At 39.5% G+C, this 20,839-nt stretch overlaps 1 protein-coding gene across 2 annotated transcripts in view; it reads right to left on the bottom strand.

Moving 5' to 3' along the window:
- ALMS1 (ALMS1 centrosome and basal body associated protein) overlaps positions 1–20,839 on the bottom strand; it is a 247,530-nt gene that overhangs the window by 96,718 nt on the left and 129,973 nt on the right. For both annotated transcript variants that reach the window (XM_032652290.1, XM_032652291.1), the window contains one exon: positions 4,175–4,416. In XM_032652290.1, the coding sequence (XP_032508181.1) occupies positions 4,175–4,416 (242 nt within the window). The remainder of the gene's footprint in view (positions 1–4,174; positions 4,417–20,839) is intronic.

The raw sequence follows: 20,839 nt of genomic DNA, 5'->3' as shown, positions 1-20,839 counted from the left end.
ATTTAGCTGGGTACATACTGCTCATGCGTACACTGTATTTCCCAATCTCCCTTGCAGACATGTATGGACATATGACTAAGTCTGGGCCCATAGGTCAAGGGTGCGAATAATGTCTGCAACTTCCAGGCATCCCATTAAAACACTCCACTGGCTTCTCCTAAACTTTATCCTCCCCATTACTCTTCTTTTCCAGTATTTTCTTTATTATTCTTCCTGAAAAAATTTAAGATCAATTAAACAAGTTCAAAAGAACAATTCCATTAGAATTTTTAGTAGAATTACGTTAGAGTTTAAATTCATTTGGGAATGACATCTTTACAATATTCAATTTTCCCATTCAGAAATATCCCATCCCTTCTTTTAGTCTACTGTCCTTTTCTATGCCTACACAAAGGATTAGTATTTCCATCACATGAGTCCTATAAAATTCTTGTTTAGGTTACTCCTGATTATTTATGGGGTTGTACTGCTCATTCAAATAAAATTTTGTAGATAGCTACCACTTCTCCTGATTAAACACAACAGCTTCTTCAGTTTATCCTTATAGACCATGGTCTTCTCTTGCATCCTGTAATTACCTCTAAGAGATGGACTCCTAGTTGCCCATGTCTAGTTTATAAAAATCAAAATACTCTAGACAGAGTCTGATAGTCCCAGAGTAGAATGAGATCTCCTTCATTCTGGACACAATAACAACTTTTACATATTTAGAATTGTGTTACCATCCTTGACCACTCCATCATTCTGATGATTTGACACGGAATCCATATTATTAGTACCCTGCTTCCAACCAAGGAACTGACTTCATAGTGAAGGAAATGAGACAAAAGGCTGATGCCTGAAAGGAGTCACTGTTCTCATCACAAGCCTGATCACCCACAACTATGGTAAACTCAAAAAAAAAAGTGAGTGAACAATTTACTGATAACTGATATGGCACAAGCTGGGAGGCATAACTTTCTGAGGTTGGAATGCTAGCTTACAGAATATGGCATGTGCTCAGAACCATATATGGTACTTGCCTATCCCACAGACAGAATGCATGTATTTAGGAACAAAGGCAGAAGAAGCCTTTAAAATCTTTTGCTTTCTATCTCTATGACTCTGCTTTGTTTGATGGAAGATCTTAGAAATAAGGGAGGGGCACTTCTACCAGGAGACAGGAGCCATCTAGTCACTTTACATTCTTTATGTCACTGAAACAATACAGGGAATAGGATGTCATAGTGTTGACTAAAACTACAATTGACCTTAACTATCAGGAAGAAATAAGGTTACCTTAAAAAAAGAAAGTCAATAGGAGTATGGCTTACACCTAGGGGACTACTTTACCAAGCCTGGTCATCGAAATTAACAAAAAATTACGTTAAACCTATGCAGGGCTAGCAAAGTCTTAGACTACTTAGGAATACTTGTACCAACCTATCAGGAAAAACCCCAGCCAATGAGAACCTGGCTGAATTCAAGGAGAATGAAGAAATGTATAGAGGAGCGAAGAATTTAAATAACAGAAAAAAATAGGCTGTAGCCTCTACTTCTACTTGGACATTGCTGTAGTCATTATTGTTAGAATATTGATTTATTAGCTTTCTTCCTCCACCAGTGTATATAAAGCTTGGTAGTGATGGTTAAATTTACCATTTAGTTCAAAGTTTGCAGAAAATGGGGCTTCCCTGGTGGCACAGTGGTTGAGAGTCCGCCTGCCGATGCAGGGGACACGGGTTGGTGCCCTGGTCCGGGAAGATCCCACATGCTGCGGAGCGGCTGGGCCCGTGAGCCATGGCCGCTGGGCCTGCGCATCCGGAGCCTGTGCTCCGCAACGGGAGAGGCCACAACAGTGAGAGGCCCACGTACCACAAAAAAAAAAAAAAAAAAAAAAATTTTGCAGAAAATGGACACTGACAATTGGGCAGAATTACAATGGACCCAGAGCAAGAATGGTTACCATGTGGAGATGGAGAATTCAGAGACAAGATAAGTGGCTTTTTTTTTTTTTTTTTTTTTTTTAGATAAGTGGCTTTTTGAAATTCTCAACGACTTTATGTTTGGATGCAGAAGTCTTAAAGTTACTTTGGACTGCCTATCTCTGGGGGAAGAAGCGACTATTCAGCAAATAATGGTTGTTCCTGGGAGAGAAAGAAAGGACTGGAGAAGGGTAAAGAAGAAAGTCCAACCATAAAATTTATTTCTTCAAAAAACTTGAAAATGGAACTAAATATAATACTCTTAATTTGTTAATTCAGAGCAGTGGACACATAGTCATAAATTCAACATACTACTCTGTATACTTTTAAAATATTTTTAAAAATTTTACTTCTGAATCCACAGAGTTAAAAATAATATTTTATTAGTAAACCAAATAATATTTATCTTTTAAAGGAGTCCTTTCTACCAAGTACCTGTATGTCAAGGTAAAAACATGAACTGTGGCCTCTATATAGACTGATCCGTTTGATGTCAGAATAGGTATAAAATACACTTTCACAGTTGGATTTCCTCTCCTGTGCTCTGCCACCAACATGAAAACAACATAGCCTAGAGTAGCCTGGGTTTCAGTACAAGCATGTGGAATAGACCCAAACCATTTTTGCATCCTGATGCCAAACTCCAACTGACTTATAAGCCCATGAGTGAAGAAAGCAAATGTCTGTTGCTACAAAGCACTGAGATTTTCGAGGTTCTTATACAGTATCACGGTGGCAACAGGTAACTGACACATTAAAGGTGTTCTGTGTGATATTTATTAGACTATACATTTGGGGGGCAAAATTTTACTTCACAATAAAAATGTATAAGAAATATAACCATCTCGAGTTTCCCTGATAGTGCAGTGGTTAAGAATCTGCCTGCCAATGCAGGGGACATGGGTTCCAGCCCTGGTCCGGGAAGATCCTACATGCCGCGGAGCAACTAAGCCCATGTGCCATGACTACTGAGCCTGTGCTCTAGCGCCCACGAGCCACAAGTACTGAGCCCATGCGCCACAACTACTGAAGCCCACGTGCCTAGAGCCCGTGCTCCGCCACAAGAGAAGCCACTACAATGAGAAGCCCGTGCACCGCAATGAAGAGTAGTCCCCGCTCGCCACAACTAGAGAAAGGCTGTGCGCAGCAATGAAGACCCAACACAGCAAAAAATAAAATAAATAAAATTTTTTAAAAAAAGAAATATAACCATTTCAACATATAAATATATTTATTCAAATTAAATTCAGTACAATTTAAATGTGGAACTAAGCAATTTTCTTTATACATTTAGGCATATTCCATTTATACCTACAGACAGATAAACTTCTTGCGTAAGTAGGAAAACTTAAAATATATTTTGAATAGATTTGTACAAACTACTGAATACTTTAAAATTAGTAATTTAAAGTTCCCACCCTCATTTGGAGGTAGAATGGGAACTTAACTTTCTAGTTACTGGTCTGAAAAAGAAAATAACTTGCTATAATTTTGAACGTTATATAGTATAAGGACTATAAAAATATCACTGTCATGAAAGCATATGAACACTCTAAATGTAGAGCTTATGGTAGAGATTGCTAGCTGTTCACCAAAACTCATTTCTTCTTCATCCTGGAAAGCACAGCTAAACTATTCCTAGTCAGTGGAAAGTGATGTGGGCCACACCTAGGCCTAGCCCATAAAAGCCTCCCAACATGTGCTCCTCCATGCTTTTCGTCCCTTCCTGTTGACTATGATGATGAATCCAAGGTTCCATGTTTTAAAGAAAGCAGGGTCACAGTCAACCTGGGTCCCTGGTCAACGTTTCTTGAAAAAGAAATAGACTGGTATTGTGTTTGCTATCTGTTCATTTTATCATGCAAAACAATAGTAAAAAAACAATGCCAAATAATTATCTACCTCCCTAAAATTGAACCTCTATAGTTTTTATGTTTTCATGAACTACTTGCATTCTTATGACAAGTATTATGAGTTGAAAATACATCAACCACAGTAGCATTAGTTTCACATAGGTTAACTTCACTAGAAATTGAAGTAAAAACATAATAAATTATATTCTCTTCATAGCTATGCAAATAAAAGATGATATAATCATGTACAACCTAATGCTTAAAATTAAAATTAGGTTTCCTAACTAGAAAGACCCAATCAAGAAATTTCTTAGTTAATTACACAAAAGTTGGTAATATGACCTAAAATTCTCTTACCATCTGTGCCATGAGGAACAGTAATCTGTTGGACTAAAGACGATGAAGCAAACTTGACAGGAACTTTGCCCAACTTCCGTGTACTGAGCTCTGGAATATCATGTCCACGATCTTCAGCATTAACAAAAATCTCAGATGAAAACATGGCTTTTCTTGGACTTTCTGTTGTTATCTGAGTGACTGCATCAGATGATAATTTTCCAGAGAAGGGAGAAAACGGGGTCTTAGTCTCCTTTGGTGATCTGAACAAAAAAGAGAAAGCACACAGCAGGTCATATCCTTGGCTTATCAGATACTGTAATTTCTTTCCAAATGTGGCTTCAATATTTTTTGGAGACATCCAACTCAAATGGTTAAGTTATTTCTGCAGTACCTTTTGCTTTTTTTACATACTTATTACAGTGTGATCATGCATAAGTTTACTTTTACTTATTTTAAAATCTACTTTTGGGCTTCCCTGGTGGCGCAGTGGTTGAGGGTCCGCCTGCCGATGCAGGGGACACGGGTTCGTGCCCCGGTCCGGGAAGATCCCACATGCCATGGAGTGGCTGGGCCCGTGAGCCATGGCCGCTGAGCCTGCGCGTCCGGAGCCTGTGCTCCGCAACAGGAGAGGCCGCGACGGTGAGAGGCCCGCGTACCGCAAAAAAAAAAAAAAAAAATCTACTTTATTTTGGATTTAGAATGCTATTATATAAGGAAAGGGTACTTTTCAGTTGAAGTGAAAAGATATCCATTAAAAAATAATTACTGGAAGTCCACTATAAATTAGGGGACTATGCTAAACGCATAGAGTGTACAAAAATAAAAAAGAAACAAAGCCTTTCCTCAAAAAGTTTATATGTCAGTGGGGGAACCAGAGGTTTTTAAGGTTGTAACTATGTATATAGATTATAAAGAATCCATATTAAAACATAATGGAGTAAATAAATGAGTGTATAAATAAATAAATAATAGGAGGGAGGGAGAAGACAAATCTTGCCAACATAAGAATTCCATATGTAGGTAACCTCACCCCCGGCATCCATCTCCTCCCCAAGGAGGTGGAGGTGAAGCTTAATCTTCCCCTTAAGTCCAGTCCTGGGCTGGTCTTAATGAATGAATTCCAAAGAGAGTATAAAATGGGAGAAAAAGTAACTTTACAGTGGAGAAACCTAGCAAACACCATGTTATGCAAGTGATGATGTTTCACATCACCAGTGATGTCACGGAGACACTACATACTCTCTGTAAATGATGTGATGAGAAGGTTACTTCGCTTCTGCGGTATTCTTTGCCAAAACCTGTAACTCCAGTCTAATCATGAGAAAAACATCAGCCAAATCCAGATTGAGAATATCAGACCAATATTCCTCAGGACTGTCAAAATCATGAAAAACAAGGAAGGAATGAGGAACTGTCATAGACCAGAGAAGACTAAGCAGACATGACAATTAACTAAGTGGAACGTGATATACTGGATTGGGTCCTAGAACAGAAAAAGGTCATTAATGGGAAAACTGGTGAAATCAAAAAAAAGTCTTAAGTTTAGTTAATAGTAATATATAAATGTTGGCTTTTTAATTTTGAAAAGTATACTATGGTAGTATAAGATGTTAGCAGTAGGAAAAACTGGGAGAGAGGTAAAGGGAACTCCATTATGTTTGTATCTTTTCTGCAGATTTGAAATTATTTGAAAATAAAAAAGGTCATTTTTATTAAATGGAGTAATATTGTATTATATTATATCACAGAAGAAGAAGACCTTTTAAAAGGTCTTTTAAATCTCTACCCTCTATATACTATTTACTAATTAAAAGGACAATTATGAGAAAAGAAAATAGGCCCATATCCCTTATGTATATAGAAGCAAAAATCATAAACAAAATGTTAGACAATCAAATGTAGTGTGTGTGAGTGAGTGAATGTGTGAGTGTGTGTGTGTGAATTCCTACCAAGCTGCTTTACTCCAGAAATGCAAGGTGAGTTAACATTCAAATATCAACAAATGTCATGCACCACATCAATAAAATAAAGGAGAAATGTATATGATCATAGCAGTATAGTCAGATAAAACATTTAATAAAATTCAATAATTATGTATGATTAAAAACTCATAGCAAAGGGAAACTACAAAAAACTTTAGAGCCACCATCCTATTTACAGTGAAATGTGGAGAATGTCCACTGTAAGATTAGGAACAAAATAAGAATGCCAACTCTTACCTTTTCTATTCAACATGTTAGTAAAAGTATTAAATGGCATTAGCAGTAAGGCAGGAAAAAGAAATCAGAATTATAAGCATAAGAAAGGAAGAAATAATACTATCACTTTCCATATTTGATATAATTAAGGATACAGAAAATCCAAAACAATCTACAAATAAATTATTAGAATATCAGTTAGTTTCTAGAAGAGTTGCCAGATAAGAGACCAAACTTTAAAAAATTCCACTAACATTTTTTGGTGTCTGAAAAGTTATAAAATTAAAAACTAAAAAATATGCCATATACATTATCATCAAAACATCATATACCTAGTAATAAGTATAATAAAAAATGTAAGAACCCTAAACAGAAAACTATTAATATATCATAGAGAGAAATTAAAGGTGATCTAAATAGGATTTCTACTTTGAGGCAGGACGTATAGGCATACCTCACTTTATTGCACTTCACTTTATTGTACCTTGCAGATAACGCTTTTTTTTTTTTTTAACAAATTGAAGGTTTGTGGCAACCCTGTGTCAAGCAAGTCTAGTGGTGGTGCCATTTTTCCAACAGCATTTGCTCACTTCGTGTCTCTATGTCACATCTGGTAATTCTCACAATATTTCAAACTTTTTCATTATTATACTTGTTACATGATCTGTGATCAGTCATCTTTGATGTTACTATTGCAAAAAGATTACAACTTGCTGAAGGCTCAGATGATGGTTAGCATTTTTTTTTTTTTTTTTTTTTTTTAAAACATCTTTATTGGGGTATAATTGCTTTACAATGGTGTGTTAGTTTCTGCTTTACAACAAAGTGAATCAGCTATACATATACATATGTTCCCATATGTCTTCCCTCTTGCGTCTCCCTCCCTCCCACTCTCCCCATCCCACCCTTCCAGGCTGTCACAAAGCACCGAGCTAATATCCCTGTGCCTTGCGGCTGCTTCCCCCCAGCTATCTACCTTACTACGTTTGTTAGTGTGTATATGTCCATGACTCTCTCTCGCCCTGTCAAAACTCACCCTTCCCCCTCCCCATATCCTTAAGTCCGTTCTCCAGTAGGTCTGCGTCTTTATTCCTATCTTACCCCTAGGTTCTTCATGACATTTTTTTCCCTTAAATTCCATATATATGTGTTAGCATACGGTATTTGTCTTTTTCTTTCTGACTTACTTCACTCTGTATGACAGACTCTAGGTCTATCCATCTCATTACAAATAGCTCAATTTCATTTCTTTTTAAGGCTGAGTAATATTCCATTGTGTATATGTGCCACATCTTCTTTATCCATTCATCCGATGATGGGCGCTTAGGTTGTTTCCATGTCCTGGCTATTGCAAATAGAGCTGCAATGAACATTTTGGTACATGACTCTCTTTGAATTTTGGTTTTCTCAGGGTATATGCCAAGTAGTGGGATTGCTGGGTCATATGGTAATTCTATTTGTAGTTTTTTAAGGAACCTCCATACTGTTCTCCACAGTGGCTGAACCAATTCACATTCCCACCAGCAGTGCAAGAGTGTCCCCTTTTCTCCACACCCTCTCCAGCATTTATTGTTTCTTGATTTTTTGATGATGGCCATTCTGACTGGTGTGAGATGATATCTCATTGTAGTTTTGATTTGCATTTCTCTAATGATTAATGATGTTGAGCATTCTTTCATGTGTTTGTTGGCATTCTGTATATCTTCTTTGGAGAAATGTCTATTTAGGTCTTCTGCCCATTTTTGGATGGGGTTGTTTGTATTTTTGTTATTGAGCTGCATGAGCTGCTTGTAAATTTTGGAGATTAATCCTTTGTCAGTTGCTTCATTTGCAAATGTTTTCTCCCATTCTGAGGGTTGTCTTTTGGTCTTGGTTATGGTTTCCTTTGCTGTGCAAAAGCTTTGAAGTTTCATTAGGTCCCATTTGTTTATTTTTGTTTTTATTTCCATTACTCTAGGAGGTGGGTCAGAAAGGATCTTGCTGTGATTTATGTCATAGAGTGTTCTTCCTATGTTTTCTTCTAAGAGTTTGATAGTTTCTGGCCTTACATTTAGGTCTTTAATCCATTTTGAGCTTATTTTTGTGTATGGTGTTAGGGAGTGATCTAATCTCATACTTTTACATGTACCTGTCCAGTTTTCCCAGCACCATTTATTGAAGAGGCTGTCCTTTCTCCACTGTACATTCCTGCCTCCTTTATCAAAGATAAGGTGTCCATATGTGCGTGGGTTTATCTCTGGGCTTTCTATCCTGTTCCACTGATCTATCTTTCTGTTTTTGTGCCAGTACCATACTGTCTTGATTACTGTTGCTTTGTAATATAGTCTGAAGTCAGGGAGCCTTATTCCTCCAGCTCCTTTTTTCGTTCTCAAGATTGCTTTGGCTATTCGGGGTCTTTTGTGTTTCCATACAAATTGCGAAATTTTTTGTTCTAGTTCTGTGAAAAATGCCAGTGGTAGTTTGATAGGGATTGCATTGAATCTGTAGATTGCTTTGGGTAGTAGAGTCATTTTCACAATGTTGATTCTTCCCATCCAAGAACATGGTATATCTCTCCATCTATTTGTATCATCTTTAATTTCTTTCATCAGTGTCTTATAATTTTCTGCATACAGGTCTTTCGTATCCTTAGGTAGGTTTATTCCTAGATATTTTATTCTTTTTGTTGCAATGGTAAATGGGAGTGTTTTCTTGATTTCACTTTCAGATTTTTCATCATTAGTATATAGGAATGCCAGAGATTTCTGTGCATTAATTTTGTATCCTGCTACTTTACCAAATTCATTGATTAGCTCTAGTAGTTTTCTGGTAGCATCTTTAGGATTCTCTATGTATAGTATCATGTCATCTGCAAACAGTGACAGCTTTACTTCTTCTTTTCCGATTTGGATTCCTTTTATTTCCTTTTCTTCTCTGATTGCTGTGGCTAAAACTTCCAAAACTATGTTGAATAAGAGTGGTGAGAGTGGGCAACCTTGTCTTGTTCCTGATTTTAGTGGAAATGCTTTCAGTTTTTCACCATTGAGGATGATGTTTGCTGTGGGCTTGTCATATATGGCTTTTATTATGTTTAGGAAAGTTCCCTCTATGCCTACTTTCTGGAGGGTTTTTATCATAAATGGGTGTTGAATTTTGTCGAAAGCTTTCTCTGCATCTATTGAGATGATCATATGGTTTTTCTCCTTCAATTTGTTAATATAGTTTATCACATTGATAGATTTGCGTATATTGAAGAATCCTTGCATTCCTGGAATAAACCCCACTTGATCATGGTGTATGATCCTTTTAATGTGCTGTTGGATTCTGTTTGCTAGTACTTTGTTGAGGATTTTTGCATCTATGTTCATCAGTGATATTGGCCTGTAGTTTTCTTTCTTTGTGACATCCTTGTCTGGTTTTGGTATCAAGGTGATGGTGGCTTCGTAGAAGGAATTTGGGAGTGTTCCTCCCTCTGCTATATTTTGGAAGAGTTTGAGAAGGATAGGTGTTAGCTCTTCTCTAAACGTTTGATAGAATTCACCTGTGAAGCCATCTGGTCCTGGGCTTTTGTTTGTTGGAAGGTTTTTAATCACAGTTTCAATTTCAGTGCTTGTGATTGGTCTGTTCATATTTTCTATTTCTTCCTGATTCAGTCTTGGCAGGTTGTGCATTTCTAAGAATTTGTCCATTTCTTCCAGATTGTCCATTTTATTGGCATAGAGTTGCTTGTAGTAATCTCTCATGATTTTTTTTATTTCTGCAGTGTCAGTTGTTACTTCTCCTTTTTCATTTCTAATTCTTATTGATTTGAGTCTTCTCCCTTTTTTTCTTGATGAGTCTGGCTAGTGGTTTATCTATTTTGTTTATCTTCTCAAAGAACCAGCTTTTAGTTTTATTGATCTTTGCTATTGTTTCCTTCATTTCTTTTTCATTTATTTCTGATCTGATTTTTATGATTTCTTTCCTTCTGCTAGCGTTGGGGTTTTTTTGTTCTTCTTTCTCTAATTGCTTGAGGTGCAAGGTTAGGTTGTTTATTCGAGATGTTTCCTGCTTCTTAAGGTGGGCTTGTATTGCTATAAACTTCCCCCTTAGAACTGCTTTTGCTGCATCCCATACGTTTTGGGTCGTTGTGTCTCCATTGTCATTTGTTTCTAGGTATTTTTTTATTTCCTCTTTGATTTCTTCAGTGATCACTTCATTATTAAGTAGTGTATTGTTTAGCCTCCATGTGTTTGTATTTCTTACAGATCTTTTCCTGTAATTGATATCTAGTCTCATGGCGTTGTGGTCGGAAAAGATACTTGATACAATTTCAGTTTTCTTAAATTTACCAAGGCTTGATTTGTGACCCAAGATATGATCTATCCTGGAGAATGTTCCATGAGCACTTGAGAAAAATGTGTATTCTGTTGTTTTTGGATGGAGTGTCCTATAAATATCAATTAAGTCCATCTTGTTTAATGTATCATTTAAAGCTTGTGTTTCCTTATTTATTTTCATTTTGGATGATCTGTCCATGGGTGAAAGTGGGGTGTTAAAGTCCCCTACTATGAATGTGTTACTGTTGATCTCCCCTTTTATGGTTGTTAGTATTTGCCTTATGTATTGAGGTGCTCCTATGTTGGGTGCATAAATATTTACAATTGTTATATCTTCTTCTTGGATCGATCCCTTGATCATTATGTAGTGTCCTTCTTTGTCCCTTTTAATAGTCCTTATTTTAAAGTCTATTTTGTCTGATATGAGAATTGCTACTCCAGCTTTCTTTTGGTTTCCATTTGCATGGAATATCTTTTTCCATCCCCTTACTTTCAGTCTGTATGTGTCTCTAGTTCTGAAGTGGGTCTCTTGTAGACAGCATATATAAGGGTCTTGTTTTTGTATCCATTCAGCCAATCTGTGTCTTTTGGTGGGAGCATTTAGTCCATTTACATTTAAGGTAATTATTGATATGTATGTTCCTATTTCCATTTTATATATTGTTTTGGGTTCGCTACTATAGGTCATTTCCTTCTCTTGTGTTTCGTGTCTAGAGAAGTTCCTTTAGCATTTGTTGTAAAGCTGGTTTGGTGGTGCTGAACTCTCTCAGCTTTTGCTTGTCTGTAAAGGTTTTAATTTCTCCATCAAATGTGAATGAGATCCTTGCTGGGTAGAGTAGTCTTGGTTTCAGGCTATTCTCCTTCATCACTTTCAGTATGTCCTGCCACTCCCTTCTAGCTTGTAGGGTTTCTGCTGAGAGATCCGCTGTTAACCTTATGGGGATTCCCTTGTGTGTTATTTGTTGTTTTTCCCTTGCTGCTTTTAATATGCTTTCTTTGTATTTAATTTTTGACAGTTTGATTAATATGTGTCTTGGCGTGTTTCTCCTTGTATTTATCCTGTATGGGACCCTCTGTGCTTCCTGGACTTGATTAACTATTTCCTTTCCCATATTAGGGAAGTTTTCAACTATAATCTCTTCAAATATTTTCTCAGTCCCTTTCTTTCTTTCTTCTTCTTCTGGAACCCCTATAATTCGAATGTTGGTGCGTTTCATGTTGTCCCAGAGGTCTCTGAGACTGTCCTCAGTTCTTTTCATTCTTTTTTCTTTATTCTGCTCTGCAGTAGTTATTTCCACTACTTTATCTTCCAGGTCACTTATCCGTTCTTCTGCCTCAGTTATTCTGCTATTGATCCTATCTAGAGTGATTTTAATTTCATTTATTGCATTGTTCATCGTTGCTTGTTTCATCTTTAGTTCTTGTAGGTCCTTGTTAACTGTTTCTTGCATTTTGTCCATTCTACTTCCAAGATTTCGGATCATCCTTACTATCATTATTCTGAATTCTTTTTCAGGTAGATTGCCTATTTCCTCTTCATTTGTTAGGTCTGGTGGGTTTTTATCTTGCTCCTTCATCTGCTGTGTGTTTTTCTGTCTTCTCATTTTGCTTATCTTACTGTGTTTGGGGTCTCCTTTTTGCAGGCTGCAGGTTCGTAGTTCCCGTTGTTTTTGATGTCTGTCTCCAGTGGCTAAGGTTGTTTCAGTGGGTTGTGTAGGCTTCCTGGTGGAGGGGACTAGTGCCTGTGTTGTGCTGGATGAGGCTGGATCTTGTCTCTCTAGTGGGCAGGTTCACGTCTGGTGGTGTGTTTTGGGGTGTCTGTGGCCTTATTATGATTTTAGGCAGCCTCTCTGCTAATGGGTGGGGTTGTGTTCCTGTTTTGCTAGTTGTTTGGCATAGGTTGTCCAGCACTGTGGCTTGCTGGTCGTTGAGTGAAGCTGGGTGCTGGTGTTAAGATGGAGGTCTCTGGGAGATTTCCGCTGTTTAATATTATGTGGAGCTGGGAGGTCTCTTGTTGACCAGTGACCTGAAGTTGGCTCTCCTACCTCAGAGGCAGAGCCCTGACTCCTGGCTGGAGCACCAAGAGCCTTTCATCCACACGGCTCAGAATAAAAGGGAGAAAAAGTAGAGAGAATTAGTAGAAGTATGAGGAAAGAAAGAAGGAAAGGAGGAAAGGAAGGAAGGAAGAAAGAAGCAAAGAAGGAAAGAAAGGAGGGAGGGAGGGAGGGAGGGAGGAAGGAAGGAAGGAGGGAAAGAAGGAAAAAAAGACAGAAAGAAAGATGATACAGTAAAAATAAAATAAAGTATAATATAGTTATTGAATTAAAAAATATTTAGAAAAAAAAAAGGGACGGATAGAACCTTAGGACAAATGTTGGAAGCAAAGCTATACAGAGAAAATCTTACACAGAAGCATACACATACACCTTCACAAAAAGAGGTAAAGGGGGAAAAATCATAAATCCTGCTCCCTGAGACCACCTCCTCAATTTGGGGTGATTCGTTGTCTAAAGGAGGGAGGGAAGGAAGGAAAGAAAGAAAGAACGAAGGTAAAGTATAATAAAGTTATTACAATTAAACTTAATTATTAAGAAAAAGAATTTTTTAAAAAAAGTCATGGACGGATAGAGCCCTAGGACAAATGGTGGAAGCTAGAGTATACAGACTAGATGTCACACAGGAGCATACACGTACACCTTCACAAAAAGAGGAAAAGGGAAAAAAATCATAGATTTCGCTCCTAAATTCCACCTCTTCAATTTGGGATCATTCCTTGTCTATTCAGGTATTCCACAGATGCAGGGTATATCAAGTTGATTGTGGAGCTTTAATCCGCTGCTTCTGTGGCTGCTGGGAGAGATTTCCCTTTCTCTTCTTTGTTCTCACAGCTCACAGGAGCTCAGCTTTGGATTTGGCCCTGCCTCTGCGTGTAGGTCGCTGGAGGGCGTCTGTTTTTTCGCTCAGACAGGACGGGGTTAAAGGAGCCGCTGATTCGGGGCCTCCGGCTCACTCAGGCCGGGGGTTGGGGGATGGGGGAAGGAGGGGCACTGCGTGCGGGGCCGGCCTGCGGCGGCAGAGGCAGCGTGACGTTGCGGCAGAGGCCGGCGTGACGTTGCACCAGCCTGAGGCCCGCCGTGCGCTGTCCCGGGGAAGTTGTCCCTGGATCCCGGGAACCTGGCAGTCGCGGGCTGCACAGGCTCCGCGGAAGAGGGGTGTGGAGAGTGACCTGTGCTCGCACACAGGCCCCTTGGTGGCGGCAGCAGCAGCCTTAGCGTCTCCCGCCCGTCTCTGGGGTCCGCGGTTTTAGCCGCGGCTCGCGCCCGTCTCTGGGGTTTGCGCTTTCAGCCGCGGCTTGCGCCCGTCTCGGGGGCTTGCGCCCTCAGCCGCGGCTCGCGCCCGTCTCTGGGGTTCGCGCTTTCAGCCGCGGCTCGCGCCCGTCTCTGGGGTTTGCGCCTTCAGCCGCGGCTTGCGCCCGTCTCGGGGGCTTGCGCCCTCAGCCACGGCTCGCGCCCGTCTCTGGGGTTTGTGCTTTCAGCCGCGGCTCGCGCCCGTCTCGGGGGCTCGCGCCCTCAGCCGCGGCTCGCGCCCGTCTCTGGGGTTCGCGCTTTTAGCCGCGGCTCGCGCCCGTCTCTGGAGTTCCTTTAAGCAGCGCTCTTAAACCCCTCTCCTCGCACACCAGGAGACAAAGAGGGAAGAAAAAGTCTCTTGCCTCTTCGGCCGGTGCAGGCTTTTCCCCGAACTCCCTCCCGGCTAGTCGTGGTGCACTAACCCCTTCAGGCTATGTTCAAGCCGCCAACCCCAGTCCTCTCCCTGAGCTCCGTCCAAAACCAAAACCCGAGCCTCAGCTCGCAGCCCCGCCCGCCCCGGTGGGTGAGCAGCAAGCCTCTCGGGTTGGTGAGTGCTGGTCGGCACCGATCGTCTGTTCAGGAATCTCCCCGTTTTGCCCTCCGCACCCGTCGCTGTGCACTACTCCGCGGTCCCGAAACTCCCCCCTCTGCCTCCCGCAGTCTCCGCCCGCGGAGGGGCTTCCTAGTGTGTGGAAACTTTTCCTCCTTCACAGCTCCCTCCCGCTGGTGCAGGTGCCGTCCTTATTCTTTTGTCTCTGTTTTTTCTTTTGCCCTACCCAGTTACGTGGGGAGTTTCTTGCCTTTTGGGAGGTCTGAGGTCTTCTGCCAGCCTTCAGTAGGAGTTCTGTAGGAGTTGTTCCACGTGTGGATGTATTTCTGGTGTATCCGTGGGGAGGAAGGCGATCTCCGCGTCTTACTCTTCCGCCATCTTCAAGGTCCCCCCCTGGTTAGCATTTTTAAAGTCTACTTTCAAATTAAGATATGTACTTTTTTTAGACATAATGCTATTGCACACTTAATAGACTACAGTATAGCATAAACATAACTTTTACATGCACTGGGAAACCAAACAACTCGTGTGACTTGCTTTATTATGATATTCTCTTTATTGTGGCGTCTGGGACCAAACCCATAACTCCGTATTAATATGCCTGCATTAGGTAGGCACAGGCCATCACTCCTGCTGCAACAGGCAAACAAAATTGAATAAAAGACCATAGAGCTAAGGAAGCAATCAAGAAACAATGTCAACTAATATGCTAGAGAGGGACATTTAGAGATTTGGAGCAGGGGTTTGGTGTAGGGAGACATACTCCACTGGAAAAGAGAAATCACCAGAGCTTTTGATGAACTCATTTGCTGGCATGATGGAGTGAAATCTAGCAGAATGTCAAGCCAATTTCCCCCACAGGACATTTCCTTAGTGTCAGGGTGGTATAGGATTATGGGGGACTGAGCCAAGAAAGCAGAGTGAAATTTCCTGCACAGTCATGGCACTAACAAACCAAATCCCACTAGATAAAGGGGCCTGTGACAATCATTAGGTCTCCTCTTCAAGACATTTGTCAGTTTTTGAACCTATATAAAGCAAGAAGCTAAATACCTAATGCCTGAGGGAGAGAACTTTCAAAAGTGAGGAATTAGAGACCTACCAGACTCACAGTAAAAACCCAGAAGTGCTATCCCCAAGAAGGGGGCTAAGTCAGAAAAAGTGAAATCATCTGCAATGTTTCAGTGTTTATGAGACAAATTTTCACTGAGAAAGTGTAATGGCAACAAACACATAGCTGGTCTCTCCTTACATTTGCCATACTCTGAAGCTGTGAGAACTGAGAGCCTAAAGAGCTGAATTCAAACATCTGAAAGACTGAAGTCAATAACTGACTGTATTTATTGAAGAATCAAAGACCTGTCAGGCTTACAGCAAAAATCCAGGGAGGCCACAAATTAGGAAAAATCATAGGTAGGATGAGATAACTAAAGCTCCAACCCAGTTCTGATCTAGTAAAATTCCTGAAATGACTGAAATGATCAGCCACTCTGATTAACAGAGAAAAGGGTAAATCTTCTCTGGTGCAAAGTAATAGCATCTTCAGTCTCTATAATTTTTCTATTCACAATGTCCAGCACACAATCAAAAGTTATGAAATTCGTGAAGCAGGAAAAAGTGACTAAAAATTAAGACCAAAAAAACAAGAAAAATTGATTTAGAGGGAATTCAGATTCTGGAGTTAGCACAGAACTTTAAAATGACTATATTGAGAGTAAAAGATGGGGATTAATAGATAAAAATATGGAGAATCTAGGGCTTCCCTGGTGGCACAGTGGTTGGGAGTCTGCCTGCTGATGCAGGGGACATGGGTTTATGCCCGGGTCTGGGAGGATCCCACATGCCGCGGAGTGGCTGGGCCTGTGAGCCATGGCCGCTGAGTCTGCGTGTCCGGAGCCTGTGCTCCGCAACGGGAGAGGCCACAGCAGTGAGAGGCCCACGTACCGCAGAAAAGGAAAAAAAAACAAACATGGAGAATGTCAACAGAAAATTGGAATCAATTTTTAAAAATCAAATACAGATAAATGAAACATAAGAAAACTGATCCCCAGCAGACCTTAGGGAATACTAGAAGAAATTTTTTGAGGCTGAAGTAAAATGGCCCAACACAGAACAGAACTTCAGGAAAGAACAAACAGCACTTAAAGTGTGTGTGTGTGTGTGTGTTTAAAATATACATGTACATATACCCAGGTACATACACCTTTATATTTATATGTTGTTTTATAAATAAACAATAATAATGTCTTGTGGGGATGTAGAACAGAAATATACAACAAAAGCACAAACAGCAGGAGGGGGCACATGGAGTTAAACTGTTGTGAGATGCTTCATTTTTCATAAAATGGTAAGAATATTAATTTAAGGTTAAATGTAAAGTCAAGAAGTATAATCTCATGGAAACAACCTAAGCGCCCATCATCGGATGAATGGATAAAGAAGATGTGGCACATATACACAATGGAATATTACTCAGCCTTAAAAAGAAATGAAATTGAGCTATTTGTAATGAGATGGATAGACCTAGAGTCTGTCATACAGAGTGAAGTAAGTCAGAAAGAAAAAGACAAATACCGTATGCTAACACATATATATGGAATTTAAGGGAAAAAATGTCATGAAGAACCTAGGGGTAAGATAGGAATAAAGACGCAGACCTACTGGAGAACGGACTTGAGGATATGGGGAGGGGGAAGGGTGAGTTTTGACAGGGCGAGAGAGAGTCATGGACATATACACACTAACAAACGTAGTAAGGTAGATAGCTGGGGGGAAGCAGCCGCAAGGCACAGGGATATTAGCTCGGTGCTTTGTGACAGCCTGGAAGTGTGGGATGGGGAGAGTGGGAGGGAGGGAGACGCAAGAGGGAAGACATATGGGAACATATGTATATGTATAGCTGATTCACTTTGTTATAAAGCAGAAACTAACACACCATTGTAAAGCAATTATACCCCAATAAAGATGTTTAGAAAAAAAAAAAAGAAGTATAATCTCTTGAAAAATCACTAAAAGAATGAGAAAAAGTATAACAAAAAAATCCAGTAAAGGAGATAACATGAAATCAAGATAATTGATTAAAATAAGGACAAGAGTAATAGAAAACAGCAAAGTGGCAAAACTTAAAATCAACCACCTCAATGATTACATTAAATATAAATGAACTAAATATCCCAATTAAAAGACAAAGGTTGACAAGATGAATAAGACCCAACTATATGCTATTCACAAGAGAAACGCTTTAATATAAGGTCATAGATATACTAAAAGAATGGAAAAGGATACCCCAAGCAAACACTAATCAAAAATAAGCTTCCCCTTATCTTTCTCTTCCTCCTGGCTTTTTATTCTCTCCTTTTACCTTTCCCTTCCTGAACAACTGAATCTTAAAACCATTAGGTGGACATTCACAGTGGGTGGGGCAACAGTGGCCCAGAGTAAGGTATAAGAGCCTCATCGGGGTGAGGAGGGTGCCCATGTAAAGGAGTAGCTTTAGCACGTAGTATCACAATCCAATCAGGGCAAAGAGAATCTGGGGAGGTGTGGCTTGTTATGCAATATCAGAGGAGGATGAGGAGGGTTTCCATGAAGAAGAAGGTCCAGCTTGGCATGTGAACTTACTGCCCAGCCAGAATGAGGAAGGTGTCTCTACAGTGGAGCAGCCTAACATAAAGTGGCAGAACTAGAGCAGAGTAGAGAAAATAATCTTCACAGACAGGCAGCCTGGGCTGGTAAGTCAGGCCCCCTGCAGAATGAGAAGGGTGTCATCCAGGGCTTGGGAGTAGCCCGGTTTGGTGAGTCAGAGCTCAAGCAAGGTAACAGCAATATCTACCATACAGGATAAGGGGAGGTAATCTGACCTGAGATGTCACAGCCTGGGTGATGAGGGTGTCCAACAGGGTAGCGAGGCATCTTGAGTCAGATCCTAGACAGGATGCGGTTATCCAAGCAGAGAGGAGGCCCAATGTGAGATACCAAAAGCCTAAGCAGGATGAGGAAGATGCTCCTGTGAGGAAGTAGTCCATCTCAGGGAGTTAAGAGTCTAAGTGAGGTGAGGAGGGTGTCCACATACATGGGGTGAGCATTCAGATGGGAGGAAGTCAAAAACCAAGGTGGGGATGTTATCTATGTTTAGGGGTAGTCTAGAATAGAGTGTCAAAGCCCCAGCAGGGTAAGAAGAACATCCAAACAAAAAGATAGTCTGAAAGGAGAGTCAGAATCCAAGTAGTGAGTGAGGGCAATCCTAGCTGGGGAGAGGATGGCAGGAATGATGGGAGATAAGTTACACATGGCAGATTGAGCAAATAAATAAATATATAAAGCACATAAGAAGTGAGGGTTCTCACTACTGGATAAGGGAGTTACAAACACAGAAAGAGAAAAAAAAGTAGAATAAAACTGAATTAGAATTGTATACATGGGTGTGAGCTTATGGTTTTTAATATATAGAGACAGATACAGAAATAAATGTAAATGAGTGTGTGTGTGTATTTATGTATGTATGTATGTACGTATGTACATAAATCCACTAAGAAGGCTGGGAGCAGCCCAATAGCAATGCTCAAATCTTGGCTTCTAAATATCACTTTCCTCTAAAAGAAAGCAGGTTCCTTGGAGAAATGGCCAATTTCAGAGCTGGGGAAGAAGTTATGAGCCTGAAGTATCTTGTTGTGCCAGAAGGCAAAGACATGTGCAAAAGATGACAAGAACATGTAAAAAGGATACAGAAACCAGCTTGAAGGAGCTGCCATTGGTCAGTAAATCAGTGGCATTTTGAGCATGAAAACAAATTACAATAGTAATAATGAATATAAGAAAACATAACTTTGTATAAGATCTCATATCCAACAAAAAACTTTTATACAGAATAGATTAAAACTCTCTAAATTCAACAGTAAAAAAAAAATGCAGTTAGAAAATAGCAAAACTTAAACACACACTTCACCAAACATAATATACAGAAGACAAACACATGAAAAAATGTTCATCCTCATTAGTCATTTAGAGAAATGCATAGAACAACAATGAGATATCCCTATATACTTATTAGGATGGCTAATAAATAAAATAATATAATAAAATAAATAATAATTATAATACTAAAATTATAATAATAAAAAAAATAAAAAATACTGATAATAACAAAAGCTGACAAGGATGTGAAGAAACTAGATCTCTCATATATTGCCAGCAGAAATGCAAAATGGTACAACCACCCTGGAAAACAGTTTGGCAGATTCTTAAAAGATAAACATATACTTACTATACAACCCAACAATCACACTCTTGGGCACTTATCCTAGAGCAGTTTCTCAACCTTGGCACTACTAAAACTGAACCAAATACTTCTTTGTTGTGGGGGACTGACTACTCTGTGTATTCCAGGGTATTCAGCAGCATCCCTGATGGCAACAGCAAAATTCCTTCCTAGTTGTGACAATCAAAAATGACTTCAGATGTTGCTACTGTCTCCGGGGAGCCAAACTCACCCCTGGTTGAGAATCACTGTCTGAGAGAAATAGAAACTTCATTTGTGTAAAGAAAAGTATATGAATGTTCACAGCAGCTTTATTAATAACAGTCAAAAAAAGTTGGAAACAACCCAAACATCCTTCAACAGAGAAATGGTTAAATAAACTGGTATGTATCCATACAATGGAATGCTACTTAGCAATTAAAAAAAAACAAAACCATTGATATACACAACAACTTGGATGGATCTCCAGGTCATCATGTTAAGTAAAAAGAGCTAATCTCAAAGGTTACACGTTATATGATTCAATTTACAAAACATTCACAAAATGACAAAACCATATAGTAGGAAAACAGGTCACTAGTTTCCAGGGTTTAAAGAATGCAGAGGGCAGGGGAGAGGAGTGTGACTACAGAGGGGCAGGCATAAGGGAATTTCTTTGTGGTGACAGAATATTCCTGTATCTTGATTATAGTAGTGGTTATGTGAAATCACAATGTGATTAAAATTATACACATATGCATTCAAAAAAGCCTGAGTGCTTGCAAAAGTTGGTGAAATATGGTTAAGTTCTGTAGTTTAGTTAATTATATTGTGCCCATGTCAATTTCCTAATGTCATTTTGAAAATGTACTACAGTTATATAAGACATTACCAATGGGAAAGCTGAGCGATAGATACCTGGGACTCTCTGGACTATTTTTGTAATCTCTTGTTAAGTCTATGTATTTTTAAAATAAAGAGTGAAGAAAAGATAGTAATAAATCATAACCCACTGAATGAAAGCATGATTCTGTACAGATATAAATAAACTAGA

This window comes from Phocoena sinus, chromosome 13, assembly GCF_008692025.1.
Source record: "Phocoena sinus isolate mPhoSin1 chromosome 13, mPhoSin1.pri, whole genome shotgun sequence".
In the NCBI taxonomy this organism is placed as follows: Eukaryota; Metazoa; Chordata; class Mammalia; order Artiodactyla; family Phocoenidae; genus Phocoena; species Phocoena sinus.
The sequence above is the reverse complement of the archived record's forward strand: the minus strand, read 5'-3'. Positions and strand labels throughout refer to the sequence as shown.